The sequence below is a fragment of the Camelus dromedarius genome, chromosome 2 (genome assembly GCF_036321535.1).
Source record: "Camelus dromedarius isolate mCamDro1 chromosome 2, mCamDro1.pat, whole genome shotgun sequence".
NCBI lineage: Eukaryota > Metazoa > Chordata > Mammalia > Artiodactyla > Camelidae > Camelus > Camelus dromedarius.
Window position 1 is genome coordinate 61,126,087 of NC_087437.1, and position 16,591 is coordinate 61,142,677.

The 16,591-nt window shown below is 35.9% G+C and overlaps 1 protein-coding gene across 2 annotated transcripts in view; it reads left to right on the top strand.

Annotated features, from left to right (window-relative positions):
* PCYT1A (phosphate cytidylyltransferase 1A, choline) overlaps nucleotides 1-16,591 on the top strand; it is a 39,412-nt gene that overhangs the window by 7,127 nt on the left and 15,694 nt on the right. For both annotated transcript variants that reach the window (XM_010994431.3, XM_031454123.2), the window contains exon 2: nucleotides 9,960-10,099. In XM_010994431.3, coding sequence (XP_010992733.1) covers nucleotides 9,983-10,099 — 117 coding nt within the window. In that variant the 5' untranslated portion in view covers nucleotides 9,960-9,982. The remainder of the gene's footprint in view (nucleotides 1-9,959; nucleotides 10,100-16,591) is intronic.

Genomic DNA, 16,591 nt, shown 5'->3' on the forward strand with positions numbered 1-16,591 from the left:
TTAGGCTTTGCAGGTCATACACTCTGTTGCAACTACTCAGCTCTGCAGTTGTAGCACAAAAGCAACTATAGACAGTACATCAGTGAATGAGCATGACTGTGTTCCAATAAAACTTTAATTACAAAAACAGGCAGTGAGCCAATTTTGGCCTGTGAGGTGTGATTTGCTGACCCCTGCTCTAGGGGTTCTGCTGCTTCTTGAATCTAATCCCTCCTCCCCACATACCTTCCCTCAAGCTTCAAAGTTCTTTACACAAGGGGTAATATGACTGAACTGTTATCTGTGGGAAGGCCTGAGTGTACAGCAGATGACATGATTAATGCCAAGAGTATTTGATGCACTTTAACCCAGGAATTCACAGAGCTTGCTTCTTAGAGCACTACTATTTTAAGCTCCGCAATGGTAGAAGCAAGTAAAGATCCCAAATATGAAATATGTTTGCTCACTCAGCTTTGGAACTTGGCATTGGTATGCCAGTAGAAAATTACTGATCATAGGTTCTACCGAGGAGGATAATTGTAGGCCTAGAGACGGGGGAACAGGAATAGAATGCAAAGGAAAAATTCATGTGTCCTCTTTTTACAGATAGTTCCCTGTAGTACTCAGTCAAATCTGAATTAGATTTTTGAAACTTGAAGAGTATATACGATTGCAACTTCTGCTATTTAGGTTGTGGCATACCTTTGGAAGCAGAGTCCACCTCCTCTTTCATCCTGGGGTGTTTACTAGATCTACCAGCAATAAGGAAGTAGAATAGAAGGGATTGGGTGGGAGTTTCTAAAACTGCACTTTTAGGAAGCTTTCATCTTTAAAACACAAGCATATGCACTCCACACTCAGATTTTGTCTCCTAGACATTCATATTGGAAAAACACTTGATTAGATTTATCCTCTCTATCTCCTCATTGCCATCCCTCCCCGCTCACACATATTATTTCCACTTCTGTGTACTTCCTTAGTAGCAAAGTTGATGCATCCAAGCAGGCATCTATTGGAGCACTGAAGAACAAGGCAAGCAGTGTGTACTGGGAGGTGAGTCAGCAGAAGTGGAGACACTAAGGCACTTAATAGGCAGGGTAGTGGTGGTGGTGGTGATGGTACTGTGAGCATTTATGTCCATATTTAGAATTTGTGCTTGAATGGGGGAATTTGAGTGACCAAGATAAGGTGACTTATCTAGAGACTGAATATGCAGCAGTGTTGGAAAGATCAGGCCTTACAAATGCTGCATTCTGGCTGCCAGCTCCCTTTTTCTCTCTTTTGTTATAGCTTCTTTTGACATAGAACCTTCTGGGGAGGATAAACTGCTAAGGAGACCGGGACTTTTGGCCCACCCCAGTGGGCTCATGAGGGAGACTCTGTATTCTACCTCCAACTGCTTTAATTCTGACTCATTCCAGCTTAATTCATGTGGGTACTATTGCTGGAAGCCAGGAACCATCTGCAAATTATTAGTCAATCTCCTGCTTTCCATCCCCATTTTGATCTTGTACTGTATTGGCTCTGAGGAGATGCCATCTTTTCCCAACCCTGTTACCCACTGGACAAACAGATATTAAGGCACCCAGTGTGTGTGTGTATGTATGTTTTCCCTTTGGAATGTAGATACTTAAAGCCTCCTCCTTTTCCAGGGCCGTCTTTCACTTTTACTTGAATAGTGTTGGTTGATTACAGAGGTGCAGTTATAAATGGAGAGTTTGGAAAGTATTGTTCCTCACTGTTGGAGGTATTCAGTGGTTACTGGGCAATTGTGAGTATTGTAAAGGTGGGTGTGGTTTTGAGTAAAGCTAAGTTCCAGTATAATGAACTAAAAAGCCAACATGCATTTGCTGTCCTCAGTATGCCCTCATCCTCCCACATGCCTTTTCTCACTAGCAAATTTGTTGTGTCCCAGCAGCCATCTATTGGAAATTTAGGGAAATGGAGGGGAGGGGGTAACTTTTTTCATCAGTTTAGTCACTAATTATTAAATTTTTCTATATACTTTCATGGTGCATAAGTTAGTAGATTTGAGAAACTTGGGGATGGTCTACCAGTGAAAAATGAAAAAATTTGAGAGACCTATAAAGTCAAATTTAAAAATTAGTAGTAGTTCTAGAGGAAATGTGTGAGAGTTAATCTCTTTATAATTTCTAAACTCTTCTAAGGTTATTGTTATGGAAGGTCAATGATCTTCGTGTTTTCCATCTCCTAAGAAAGTGGAGAAAATATAGAAGTATTTTACAGTAAAACCCCAAAAATATTAGGTATGTTTGTTGTAAATCCAAAGGATCTTAAGACTTCAGTTTAAGTCTGATGTGTAATGTTCAGTTTAAAGTATAATGTAAAATACAATATACAACACAAAAGTCATCTTTGGAAAATAGAAGAACTGTACATGAGCAGATAAGGAAAAATACTTTTGACAGGATGAGAGCTTTGTTGTGCCTTCTTTGATACACTTATAAATTGGCAAGTACTTGATCTCTTTCCATCAAAACAAAACTCTAATGTGTGTAACTACAGTGCTTTTCAAAATGTCAAAGGAGTATTTTTTACTTACTACATTTATTTAAATAGTTACTAAGCACCTACTGTGTGCCGAGGCTCATTGCCAGGTACTGAATGCATCAATTGTGATTTTGTTGTTCCAGGTGATAAGAAACCCAGCTTAACTGAGTTTAAGCAGAAAAGGAATGTATTAGTTGGTACAATTAGACAGCTCAGGATCTGGCTTCTCTCCATCATTGCTTTCTCTGTGTTGACGCTTTTAGAAAAGGCCCTCTCCCTGGTTATAGTATGACTACTAGATTGTCACAGGATGGTTCCTAGAATCATGTCTCCAGGTTTGAATCCACAAAGAAAGAAGTGATACTATTTGTCCAAGCATTCCCATCTGGCGAGTCCTAAAATTCACTCTGATTATATGATCTTAGGTCATTTATCACTGCCTTTCCCACCTCCCTCCTCCCCTAGTCTGTGGCCTGGGAGAGTGATGACTGATTGATTCAGGTTTGGCATATACCATCTGATGCTATGGCTAAGGGTGAGGCTCACACAGACCAAATGAGACTGAGTCTCCATTTGAAAATGGGTTCTTTTCAGAGCAGGAGAATTGAACAGTGGGAAGACAAACAACATCAGAAAGTTTTTATTTTTTTATTATTATTTTTTGTGTATATTTTGGCCCCAGATTTTCATTTTAGATGAGAATTAGGTGTGAGACTCTCTGGTCTATAAGCTTCCTATTTTACCTAATTTTTAAAGTATCTAGATTTATCATCAGTAATTAAGGAGTGAGATTATTCTTTGCTGAATATGGCCAATTTTTCAAATTCTGGGAGCAGATTTTGCATCTTGCATGAATTTTCTTCCATGATTAAGAGGTCTAATAATAATACCATATTTTACATTCATTTGGCACATTAACTTTTATACATGTATTTTCACACGCATTATCATATTTAAAAATTCTCCCAGCTGACCTCTTAAGCAGATAATGAAACAGACTCAGTGTAATGATTGCTGGAAGTTTCATGGCTAGCAAGGGGCAGAGCCAGGACCAAACCCTCATTCTTCTCCCCTTGACTTTAATAATTTTTTTCTTTGAGTTAATGGTTTTATTTTTTTAAACATTTTTTATTGAGTTATAGTCATTTTACAATGTTGTGTCAATTTCCAGTGTAGAGCACAATTTTTCAGTTATACATGAACATACATTTTTTTTTCGCTGTGAGCTACCACAAGATCTTGTATATATTTCCCTGTGGTATACAGTATAATCAGGTTTATCTATTCTACATTTTGAAATCCCAGTCTGTCCTTTCCCACCCTAGAAAGTTTATATATTGTAATTTCTCATTTGCTTCTTACCATGACTTAAGAATTAAGTATGTTTTATTTAGTACCTTCCTTAATCACATGAAGAAACTCTTAGAGTCAAGGTACTTACCTTAACTTCGAGTTAGGGTAATGAGAGGAGTGAGAATTAAGTCCCAGTTTATATGATATTATTCCTGGTCTAGTGCCCCCTCTACCCTTCTACTTGGGCCCAAACTAAAATAAGCCCCTGGAGTTCCTGAGTAGTCTGCCAGGGATATGCCCAATGAGGAGGAGCCCATGCTTTATGAAGGATGAAATTAGATTCCTGCCTGGCACAGTGTAGCCCATGGCCAGAGTGCGTTAAGTGATTTTGTTTTAAGTTCATGTGTGACCACTTTATATACTGGGCAGCATAGTGATGTTGTTAAGCGCATAGACCCTAGAGCCAGAATGCCTTGGTTCAAATCCTGTTTTTGCCCTGTCCTGTGTGTGTGACCTCAGTCAAGTCATTTAATCCAGCTGTTCCTCAATTGCTTCATCTGCAAAATAGGGCTAATCTACCTCATAAGATTGACGTGAGAATTAAATTATTTAATATATACATAAGGTTTATAACTTCCTGGCACATAGGAAGTACTCTGTAAGTGTTAGCTATAATTTTTATCATCACTATTATCATCATAGTTTTTGGGACTGTAATAGAGAAATGTGGATTATGTAATAGTACAATGAGACAGGTCTACATCTGATTGAAAAATCATTAAGAATTCTGAATATATTTTTCTATTCTATTTTCTAAAGATAAACTATGCTGTGTTATACATTGTACTAAGCTAGAGTATTAAGAGTGGATCTCAGTGAAGAGAGAGAGTTCTAGTAGTATGTCACACTGGTGTGTGGTGACATATCTATCCAGATCATTATTTTCAGCACTTACTTGGATGGAGACATAAAAACCATGCTTTCAATTTTATAGATTACATAAAACAGTGATAGCTAATATGATAGGTGGCAGTCAAGATTTGAAATTATTTTAACAGATTAGAGCAAACAAAAAGATAAACTGAGGTTTGAAGAAATGGAAAGATATCCCATGCTCATGGATTGGAATAATTAATATAGTTAAAATTGCCATACTACCCAATGCAATCTACAGATTTAATGCAATCCCTATCAAAATACCCAGGACATTTTTCACAGAACTAAGACAAATAATCCTAAAATTTATATGTAATCACAGACCCAGAATTGCCAAAGCAATACTGAAGAAAAAGAATGAAGCTGGAGGATTAACCCTCCCAGATTTCAGAAAGTACTATAGAGCTATAGTAATCAAGACAGTGTGATATTGGCACAAAAACAAACATATGGATCAATGGAACAGAACAGAGAGCCCAGAAATAAACCCACACACTTACAGTCAATTAATAGTGCCAGACACTGAGTTAAAAGTGTTACATGGATTATTCCATTTAAACCTCATTTGTTAGATGTTGAAACTAAGACTTGGAGAGAGTGAGGAATTTGTCCAAATTTTCTTGACTAGAAAGTGGTAGAAATGGGATTCATACGTAGATAATCTGATTTTAGAGTCTGACCTCTTTTTAATCACTACACTATGCAAATGGAGTGAGGTTGAAGATTTTTACATTTCTCAAAATGGAATGTGGATAAAAAATACTGAGAAACACTGCTTTAGAAATTTGATTAGAGGTGTTATGTAAGGAGGATGGAGAGATTTTGAAGAATGTATATACTTAACTGAAATACAGGTAAAATGTATTAGTATTAGTTACCAAAGGGCCTTGTAAAATAATAATAATAATAATAATAATAATAGCGTTGATATTTTTCTTTGTGAATTTTACTTTAGCTTCTCTTGCCTTGAGTCTTCTATGATATTTTATATTTTTGTTATAATTTTTTTAATCTAGTAGAATAGATCCAGTGTAACAATATATAGTGACCCCAAGTATCAATTTGACTTTAGAATATCTTTAAAACCACACTGGCAGTATTTAGAGCCTTTGCTTCTTTCTAGTATGATGATATGTACCATGTGTTTGGCTGGTTAAGTTGAATCGTACAACAAGATGGTTCAATACTTCAAGAAATAAGCAGTTAAACAGCAAAGCAAAATTTATATTATGTATATTTTACCACAACATAAACAAAACAAAACAAACAAAAAAGCAAAGCAAAGCAAAGTCAGAGTGGGGAGAAGAGATGGATTACAAAGTGGCATGAGGAAACTTGAAAGTGAGAGACTTGTTCATTATCTTAATTTTGATGATTTCACAGGTATATGGATATGTTAATACTCATTAAATTACACGCTTTAAAATACTTTATTCTGTGTCAATTATGTCTCATTCAATAAAGCTGTAAAAATATTATAGCACATATATCCTCTCCCCGACCCAACCCATACACAGAGCAAAGACTTCTGAGAAGTTGCTAGACATGTCTTTAGATGTGTGAAGTATTTTTCTATTAAACTTGAAGGAATTTTAACTTGAAGTCATGGAAAATGACTGGTGAGAATATGATATGACATTTCCCCCTTGATGTATTATGGCACCCTTATCATGAATGAAAAGTACAGATAATTTAAGCACCACCTATTTGTAATGTCAGAAGAGGGAGGAGCAGAGAATGAAAGAATTCTTTATTGCTTAAGTTGGAAGCATATCAAGAAAGTCTAGCAAAACTATCCAATAGGAAAGATCTGCATATCCGTACCGCTGACAAATCAGGCAGCCTTGGAAGCAGGCCAACAGCCACGTCAGTTCTCTTTGATTTGTCCTGGAACCTTGTTTGTCTTTAAGTGACTGTAACCTTTTATTCCACTGGTCAGTTAGGCTGGTCTGACTTAAGTTTGCAAAAACTTAAGGGACCCATGCCATAGAAAGAATGTTCTTGATTAAAGGAAGCAGCAGTAGTAATGAGACAGCTTCTTTTAAAAAATCTTGGATTTCTGGGAGACAGCAGAATATAGTGGTAAGGACTTTGGAATTAGACTAGTCTAGATTTAAATCCTGGCTCTCCCACCCACTTACTAGCTGATCTCTGGATAGGTTGCTTAACTTCCCTGATCCTTAGTTTTCTCACTTGAAAATTGTGACTAAAAACACCTGCTTCTCAGGTTATATGAGTCAAATGAGACTAATGTATATAAAGTACCGAGCACAGTTCCTGGCACTGCTAAATACTGACACAAAAGATGGGTATTATTATGAATGTTGCTGTTATTATGTACTTCCTTGCAAGACATACAGATTATTAAAACATACTTCTTGGAATATATGTATTATCTACACTGATTCATAGAGTTAGGAAGGAGGGGGAATCTGTTTCCAGAGACCCCAAAAGACAACTTTGATGAGGGCCTATCTGTGTAGAATTGTTTTTGAGAATTTAAAAAATTAAACTTTTTACTTTGAAAAAAAAAAAGTAAAGCCTTTTAGAAAAGTTGCAAGGATATTTAAAGGAATTCCTTCATGCCCCACTTAGATTCATACACTGATGACATTTTGCCAAATTTGCTTTGCCTTTTTACATGTAATATACACATTTTTCTTTTTCTTTCCTTTTTTTCCCCCTGAGGGTAATTTGGAGAGATCGTAACCTTTCATCCCTTAATACTTCAACATTTATCTTTAAAAACAAGGACAGTCTTTTATATAACAATGTAGTTATCAAATTTGAGAAGTTTATATTATATTGATGCATATTATCCAACACACAGTCCGTATTCAAATTTTACTGATTGTCCTAATAACTATCGTTTATAGCAATTTCTCCCCCAATCTGGAATTATGCAGTACATCTAGGTGTTATTTCTTTGGTCTCTTTTAACCTGGAACAGTTCCTCAGCCTTTCATTATTTTTCATGATTGACATTGAAGAATACAGGCTTATTGTTTTGTAGGACATCCTTCAGTTGAGGTTTGTCTGATTATTCCTCATAAATCTATATAGGTTATGCATTTTTGGCAGGTAATGTGTCCTCAGTGCCTCACATCAGGAGGCATTATTAGTGATGTTAATTAACTTTAATTACTTAGCTAAGATTTTTTTTTCACTTTAAAGGTAACTCTTTTCACATTGTAATTAATAAGTCACTGAAGGAAAGATACTTCGAAACTATGTAAATAATCCTATTCCTAAACAAATTTTCCTCCAATGGTTTAGAATCCTAAGGAGCATTGTTTTTAAAACATTTTTTTATTGAGTTATAGTCATTTTACAGTGTTGTGTCAAATTCCAGTGTAGAGCACAATTTTTCAGTTATACATGAACATACATATATTCATTGTGACATTTTTTTTTTCCACTGTGAGCTACCACAAGATCTTGTATGTATTTCCCTGTGCTATACAGTATAATCTTGTTTATCTACTAAGGAGCATTTTTATATCATAAGCATGATTTCCTCACCTTGGTTGAAGACTTCTTGAGAAGATAGCTTATACTTAAAAAATAATGTGTTAATACCTTTTACACAATAAGTACTCAGTGTTATTGACTTTCTGACCTTGAGCTACCTGACACCAGATAGCTGATTATATTTCTTATAATGGATTTTGTCTGCCTACTCAGAATTTAACAGATACTAGCAGCAAAGTTCTGTTGTATGCAAATTAGAAAAGGTCACTAATTGGACTGATTAGGCATTCATAGTAGGCCTCTCAGACCAGTGAGATGGGAGTAGTAAATTGAATATTTTGAAAGAATAATTAAGAAAAATAATGAAGAAAATTTCTGAGCATCATCACTGGAAACACTAATTAAATATATAGTACTCTCTTTCCATTTTATTTTAATTTATAATAAAAGACATTTGAATTTTAATTTGTGTATGTGATGAAAGGAAGTTTCTGGGTGGTGTTCATCTTTCAGTTTAGACTCTTATGATATTTTCTCATATCTGCCTAATACTTAGCCATGACTCATGAGGTGTCACCTTCAGTCTCTAAGAATTAGGTCAGGTTTCTTGTAGATCTTGTCACATTGCCAGTTGGAATTTAGCAGGAAGGAAGAAAGTAAGACAAAATTGCAATTGTTTAGATGAACATCTTATTCTGGAGGGCTTATTAGAGGCAGTAGGCAGAGTAGAAAGACCTCATTCTGTCTGGTATTTTGTTTTGTTTTCCACCTCTTCTCTGAGCGTCTTTTTCCCCCCTTTCACTGTACCATATCTTGGGCAGAGATGGCAGTTGATCATTAAAATTCCTCTATCCCCAATTTCTGACTGATGCCTAAAATTTCATCATTATCAAGAAGTTAATTTATTTGTGCAAATTATGTTACTCCAGAAAAATGCAGATATCCTTTCAGGGTATTAGAGGGGTAGCATAAGCCAGCATCTAAACATGATACATCAAATATTCAGAACTTTTTTGTGGTAGTTGCTAGAAGCTTTCTGCTAAATGAGATGATAATAAATATTTTTATTTTTAAAGGGAAGGGGAACCCTGGATGGGGTTTTAGTAGCTGGGGACTCTGAACAAGCTTAAGGTGCTAAGACTCTGAAAGAGGAAGGGGAAATGAGTATTGAAAAAGGAAGAGGAGGGATATTTAAAATATACAGTACACTTTCTAAACAGTTTTCATGACTCTTAACTCTGGAGGAGTCTTGTCTGAAATCTACAGAGCAGTTAGAGTTAAGAAATCAATGCTTTGTTAAACCAGGAATTGCTGATGGCCATCCTCTAAAAAAAAAAGGCTCTTTTCTCCATCTGTACCAAAGACATATCTTTTATATTTCCTTGCATCTGTCATACCTCTAGGTGTCCTAGGGATATAATGTTAAGGGTAGTGGGAAAGTCTGTGTAACTAACTTTCTTGGCCATATTATTCCAGTCTTTTGCATGCAGTCAAGATATGAAATTAGCAGTTAATATACAAGCTGCATTGGCTGGGGAATAATTTCCAAGGTCAGGTGACTAATAGTGGCCATTGTTCCACAGAGAGGCATTTCAGTGTTTCTACTAGAGCCTGGGTTTTGTGAAGCTCTGTTGTTTTTGCCAGATGCAATTGGTTTATCTTTGTGAAATGTGTGCTATGGAATTGATGCTAAGTGCATCCATATTAACCCCTCTGAAATACTGCTAACAGGCTTTTCCCACCCCAATGAGAAAAAAATTTCTTTTCAGTGTCTAGGACCCGTTAAAAGAAGATGGATGCACAGAATTCAGCCAAGGTCAACACGAGGAAGAGGAGGAAAGAGGCACCTGGACCCAACGGAGCAACAGAGGAGGATGGAATTCCTTTAAAAATGCCACGTTGTGCAATTGTAAGTAAGGAAGAGATTTCTTTGTTGAACACTTAACCTGGAAGGAGGAGGGTAGAAACTGATACAACACTGCTGATATCAGCATTACAAGTCTTCTTTAGTAATGGAAAGAATGAATAGTAAGTGTGAATAATAAGTTTCCAACAGTTGTTGGAAATCTTATGCTTTCTTACCAGATTATATCTTACACTCAGTTGCAAGAGCTTTACATTGAAACTGAAGAAAGAATGTTAGGAAAATTTGGAGGTTGTATGTGTATTAGGCTAAAGATCAAATTCAAATAAATGAAATAGAGAAATCGGAGCTCCAGTGATCTAATCTTGGTATCATGTCATGGTGTTTAATTTTCTGTGTTTTACTGTCTTTTCTCTCATATCACTCCTTCACTTTATTACTGGTTATATCTTAGATGAGAACCGTTTTCTATTACTGCCCACTTTATGTTCTTTTATCTCTGGGATGTTATCTTTGTATTTCCTAACTACTTCCAAGCCTTTGGTGAAAGATCCCATTCCATACTGCTCATCTTGTCTCAGGTTGGTACCCTTCCTGAAGCTTCCCCTAAAAAACATGTCAAAGAATATTTGTATGCAATTGGGGTTATTATTGATATATAGTATTATGAAATCCATGTTTCAAAATGCCAGTGACAGAATTTTATGTTTCTGTATTTTCTATACCAAAATTGACCATTAGCCATTGATCGAACTGCAGTTTCCACTGGTTAGGTCTGGAGCTTTGTGGCCCAAAAGGAAAAACATTTCTGCTCTGACACAATTAATAGTTATTCCAAAGCAATACTCTATCTTAAGCAATAAAAGCAACTGGACTCCACAAATAGGAGGGATATACTCCAGGCCTGATATTGATGATGGTGGTGGAGGCAAGTGTGTTAGTTTCCTATTGCTACTGTAACAAATTAACAAATTTAGTGTCCTGAAACAATACAGCTATATTATCTTATAGTTCTGGAGGTCAGAAGTCTGAAATGGGTCTCAGAAGGCTAAAATCAAAGTTTTGGTAGGTCTGGAGGTTCTAGGGGAGAAACTGTTTCCTTGCATTTTCTAGCTTCTAAAGGTTTCCCATATTGCTTTGCTCGTGGGCCAGCCAGCAATCACAGCACTCTGACTGCTGCTTCTGTCATCATATCTCCTTCTCATTCTGGCTCTCCTGCCTCCTTCATTCACTTGTAAAGACTCTCGTGATTACATTGGACATAACTTGGCTAATGCAGGGTAATCTCCCTAGCTCAAAATCCTTTAAGCACATTTGCAAAGCCCCCTTTGCCATGTAAGGTTACATAGTCACAGGTTCTAGAAGATAAGACATAGACATCCTTAGGGGGCCATTATTCTTTATATCACAGCAAGTAAACTCAGAAAATGACTCAGAAGTCAACAAAACAGCATTGTTAATTTCTGGATACTTCTTAAGAGAATTCAAGTGAAGGAATTGGTGGGTACCAATTCAGCAATCTCACTTGGAGTAGGGAAAAGTTATAACCAAGTAGGTAATACTCTCAGACAATCATCATAGCCAGGGGAACAGCAAAGAAGGCCAGCCTTAGTGGAATGGGCTCTGAGAAGTCTTACATTTCTTGGTCCTTAGAATCTGAGGGATCTCAATGCTTTAAATTACTTTGCTTCATATATTCATGTCACAAATCAGTTAAGTGACTTGCTGCCTATTTCACATTCCTTTCTGGTACACACTGGCTATTTAACATGGGCTAATAGTCAAAGATTCACTCACCCAACAGGCCAGACTGACTCTAATGAGGAGTGTCTGCTAAACAAACTTGTCTGTCATCTCCACTGTACACATGTGCTTTCTATCTCTGAATTCTTTTCAACTCTTGCAGCGAAAACAAACACAATTTTTTCTTTTTTTATAACAGCTTATTGAGATCATAAATCCACCTATTTAAACTGTACAATTCAATAGGTTTTAATACATTCACAGAGTTTTGCTATCATCACCACAACCAATTGTACAATATTTTTATCACCTGCAAAAGAAGCCCTGTACCCATTAGCAGCCACTCATAACTTCCTCCTAACCTCCCCAACCTCTAGAAATCACTAATCTAGTTTCAGTATCTATAGATTTGCCTATTCTGGATATTGCATACAAATGGCATCATACAAAAAGTGATCTTTTGTGGCTGGCTCCTTCCACTGAGCATGTTTTCAAGATTCATTAATGTAGCATATTCAGAACTTGATTTCTTTTTATTGACAAATAACATTCCATCGTATACCACATGCCACATTTTATTTATCCATTCATTAGGTGACATTTGAGTTGAGCAAACAAGATTTTATCACATACTTACAATATACCAGCATGGCAGTAGTTACTAGGAATGTAAAGATAAACAATACCTTACTTTTGAGAGATGTGAGCATAATGTAGAGCTCTGTAGCTCAGATCTTACTAGCTTTAGAAAAATACTTTCCTTGAAAGCAGGGAAAGGAATAGGAAGGATCACTAAGTATTTGGTAGCTGAGTTGGTAGGTCAGGATAGAATGGATATAAGGGAGAGAAAAGAGTTAAAGAGGAAAAATTAAGGGATAATTTTATGGCTAGTTTATAAGTATAAAGAATTTACTGAAACAGATATTTCTAAAGGTAAAATCAAAAGGATCACAAAAAGTTTTACAAAGTTCAGCCTGACTTAATATTTATCATATGTATGAATAAGTCACAAAGTACCTAAACTCTGGAGAAAATTGGCTGAAGTTCTGCTTATGAAAATAAAGTTTATAATCTCATTTCAAACTACATACATTGAGAACCTCTGTGTGTCATTTGCTGTGCATCGAGATGCAGATATTAAAAGATGGTTTACCCTTAAGAAGCTCACAGACAAATAAGGAAAAGAGAGAAATAATTAAGATACAGTATGAAAAGGGCCAAATAGAAGGAATTTAGAGGTACAATGGCCATCTAAGGATCAACAGATTAACTTTGATTCAGGGGTAGGGACAGTGGTTTTGGAAAAGCTTCCTTGAGATTATTTCTGAGTTGAATTTTGAAGGATAAATAGGAATTTAAGAAATGGACATGAGATAGAGTTGAGACAGAACTTGTAGTTCTAGAAGTATGAAATAGTAGTATGTTAGCAAACTGCAAGTAATTCTACTGCAGCTTAAAGTTCAGAATCAGAATCTGCAATAAGGGCCTGTTCATGAAGGATTTTGTATGCTGTGCTAAGGAATTTGAACTTTATCCTATAGGTAATGTGATCAGATATGCAGTTTAGAAAGTTGTCCTAATTGGGAAAGGATGGTTGAAACAGGAATAGACAGAAGCCACAGGACTAATTGTGAGGTTACTGTAATGATCCAGGGTTGGAGGTGATGAGGGATTAAACTAAGACAGTAGATACAGGAGGACAAGATAAATTTTAAGTTTCTAAGAAGTAAAATAGACAATTATTGCAAATTATCAGGATGCAGAGGATGAGAGGTGTTGAGGATGACTCCTAGGTTTCAGTTTTAGGTTGTTTGTGTAGATGGGGTGTTTTTCACTCAGATAAGAAATACAGGAGGAAGAACTATTTTAGGAGGAAGATGAAGAGTTTAGTACAACTTGGAAGGTCTATGAAAAATCCAGATAATAGATAGACGAGCTCACTGTTTGCATCTATTGAAATGGCAGCAGGAGTCAGGGACAATTACTGTTTTTCTCTTCTTTTTTTAAAAAACCAAATCCCCATGGGTTCGAATCTTTCTGCTCTGTTCGTTATCCCTTTTTCCCATACCACGTGGAATTCCTCTTGACTCTGTAGCCTTTTCCCAGGCATTATTGAAATAATTTGGCACTTAGGAGGATATATTACCATTTGTGCAGAATATTTGGGTAAATGGGAAATGTTTCTCTGTGACATTCTGAAACTTTTTGCTGAAAAATGTTTAAGAATTTTTGGAAATAGAGTACATACTGGGAAGCTAATATCAAGTTCTAGTATTATATTATTTGAGTTATTGCTACTTTCCTATGAGTAAGGACACCAGAATCTCTTCTCTTTTGCTAGAATTCTGAGGAATAATATATGTGAATATAATCAGGAAAAAGTTTTTATGGAAGTAGTATTGCATTCAGAAGATCATTTATAATTTGGAGGATGATAATCATTATAAGTTTTAATTTTTAGTTATAATAATATTAGTTATAATTTGTATAGATTTAGAAAATTTATATAGCATTTAGAAGCTAACTTCTTAGATTAATACAATTTAGTTAATTTTGTTGGGATAATGAAACATGTTCCATAGAATGGAAGAGAAAATGAACTAATGTTGATACAGATTTGTTGAGTGCCTACTATATGTGAAACATTGTGCTAGTTACCTTCCATGTGCTCTTTTATTTAATCCTCACAGCAGCCTTGTGGAGCAGGTATGATTATCTTCCATTTTATAGAAGATGAAATGAAAGCTTTAGAAGCTTGCTGTGATTTCACTGCTATTAAGTGATAGAGCTGGAATTTAGATCTAAGTTTTTTCCAGTTCCAGACTCTTGCCCTTTCATTTATACTTTGCTAACAGAAAGTCAAAAGACCTGAAAGCAGTATTATTATGTAGGATTCCTTTGAGGTTAAAATGAAGTTTGTTTTAGGAGAGCATTAGTAGGATCACTTAGTCCTACTTTTATAAATCTCAGCTTTTAAAGACATTGTTCTCTAACTGGGAAGAGAATAATAGGGTGTTTTTAAAAAATACTACTCATTCTAACTGGAGGCAACCCTAGAGAGTTAAAGATTTTGCTTATCTGTTGCAGCTGAAGAACCTTAGTTTTCATTCTCTATACTTAGGAGGAATTGATTCAGCACAAATCCTAGCCAGGAAGGACAGCTGCATTTGCCTTCTGCCTTGGAGTATACACAGTATACAAGGAAGATTGAAGAAACAGAGTTATGAAAGATAGGATACTTAATGTATCTTTTAAAATTGAGATAAAATTCACATAACATTAAGTTCACCATTTTAATAATTTTAAAGTGTACAATTCAGTGGTTTTTAGTAAATTCACAATGTTGTACAACCATCACTGCTATCTAATTCCAGAACATTTTTATCACCACAAAAAGAAACCCTGTACCCATTAGCAATCATTCCCTCATTCCCCGCTCTCTACATCCTGGTAACCACCTGTCTACTTTCTCTCTCTAGGAATTTGTCTATTCTGGACATTTTGCATAATCACACACTGTGTGGCCTTTGTGTCTGGCTTCTTTTACTTAGCACAGTGTTTTTAAGGTTCATCCAGGTGGTAGCGTTTATTAATACTTCTTTCCTTTTTATAGGTGAGTCTGTGGAGGCATGCTGCTTTGTTTATCCAGTCACCAGTTATTGGACATTTTGATTATTTCCACTTTTTAGCTATTGTTAATAATGTTACGAACATTACTCATGTACAAGATTTTTTTTAAACATATGTTTTGACTTCTCTTGGTTATATATTGAGGACTATAATTTCTGGGTCATATGGTATTCTTTGTTTAACATTTTGAAGAAATATTTTCCAGAGCTGTGCACCAGTTTACATTCATAGCAGCAGTGTGTGGAGGTTCCGATTTCTCCACTTTCTTGCCATCACTGTTGCTGCCTGTCTTTTTGGTTTTAGCCATCCTAGTGGGTGTGAAGGAGTATCTCATTGTGGTTTTGATTTGCATTTCTGTAGTGACTAACATTGTTGAGCATCTTTTCATGTGTTTTTTGGCCATTAGTATATCTTTTTTGGAGAAATATCTAGATCTCTCTTTCTTCTTAACTCTTCACTTCCCTCTTCTGCCTCTCTTCCATTCGTCAGGGACTAACCCTAGATTTTTCAGTTACTTTTAATTCCTTTTTTTCTCTTCGTGGACCTATTAACTTGGCCTTCTAATGATTAAAGTTTCTAGCTTGATCTGGGCTGTATATAGTGCTCAATAGTTCCATTAATCATTTGCTTAATCAAATGCTTAAATACATTTCCCACAACATTTACTCCTAATATTTTGTACTTTCTTCAAGCTTTCAGTCTCATTCTAAGGTCCCTGTTCTTCATAGGTAACTTTACTTTCTTCTTTACTATACTGAGAAAATTAAGAGCATTTAGAAATGCTTGTGCTTCTAGGAAAATGTCATCCTTTTTATTTCTAGGGCTAACACCTTCCGCCGTGCTTTCCTTTGAGGCCATTCTTTGTCATTCTTCTAGACTCTTCTTTCCTTAATTATCTGGGTCCCCCCCCCCCTGTTATTTTCAATTTCTTTGGCTCCTTTTCCTTGGTCTTGGACATGTACAGATCTCCTCAACTTAAAAAACCAAAAACCAAAAACCAAAAACCAGAACTGCCACTTGATTCTTCTGTTCCCTCTAAGTACCTATTTTTCTCATTCCCTTTATGGCAACGTATCTCTAATGAAAGATTGTTACTAATTATTTCCTTGTCTTCCATTTTTCTTAAAGGCACTATTGTTCTGACTTTCACTAACGTATTCTAGA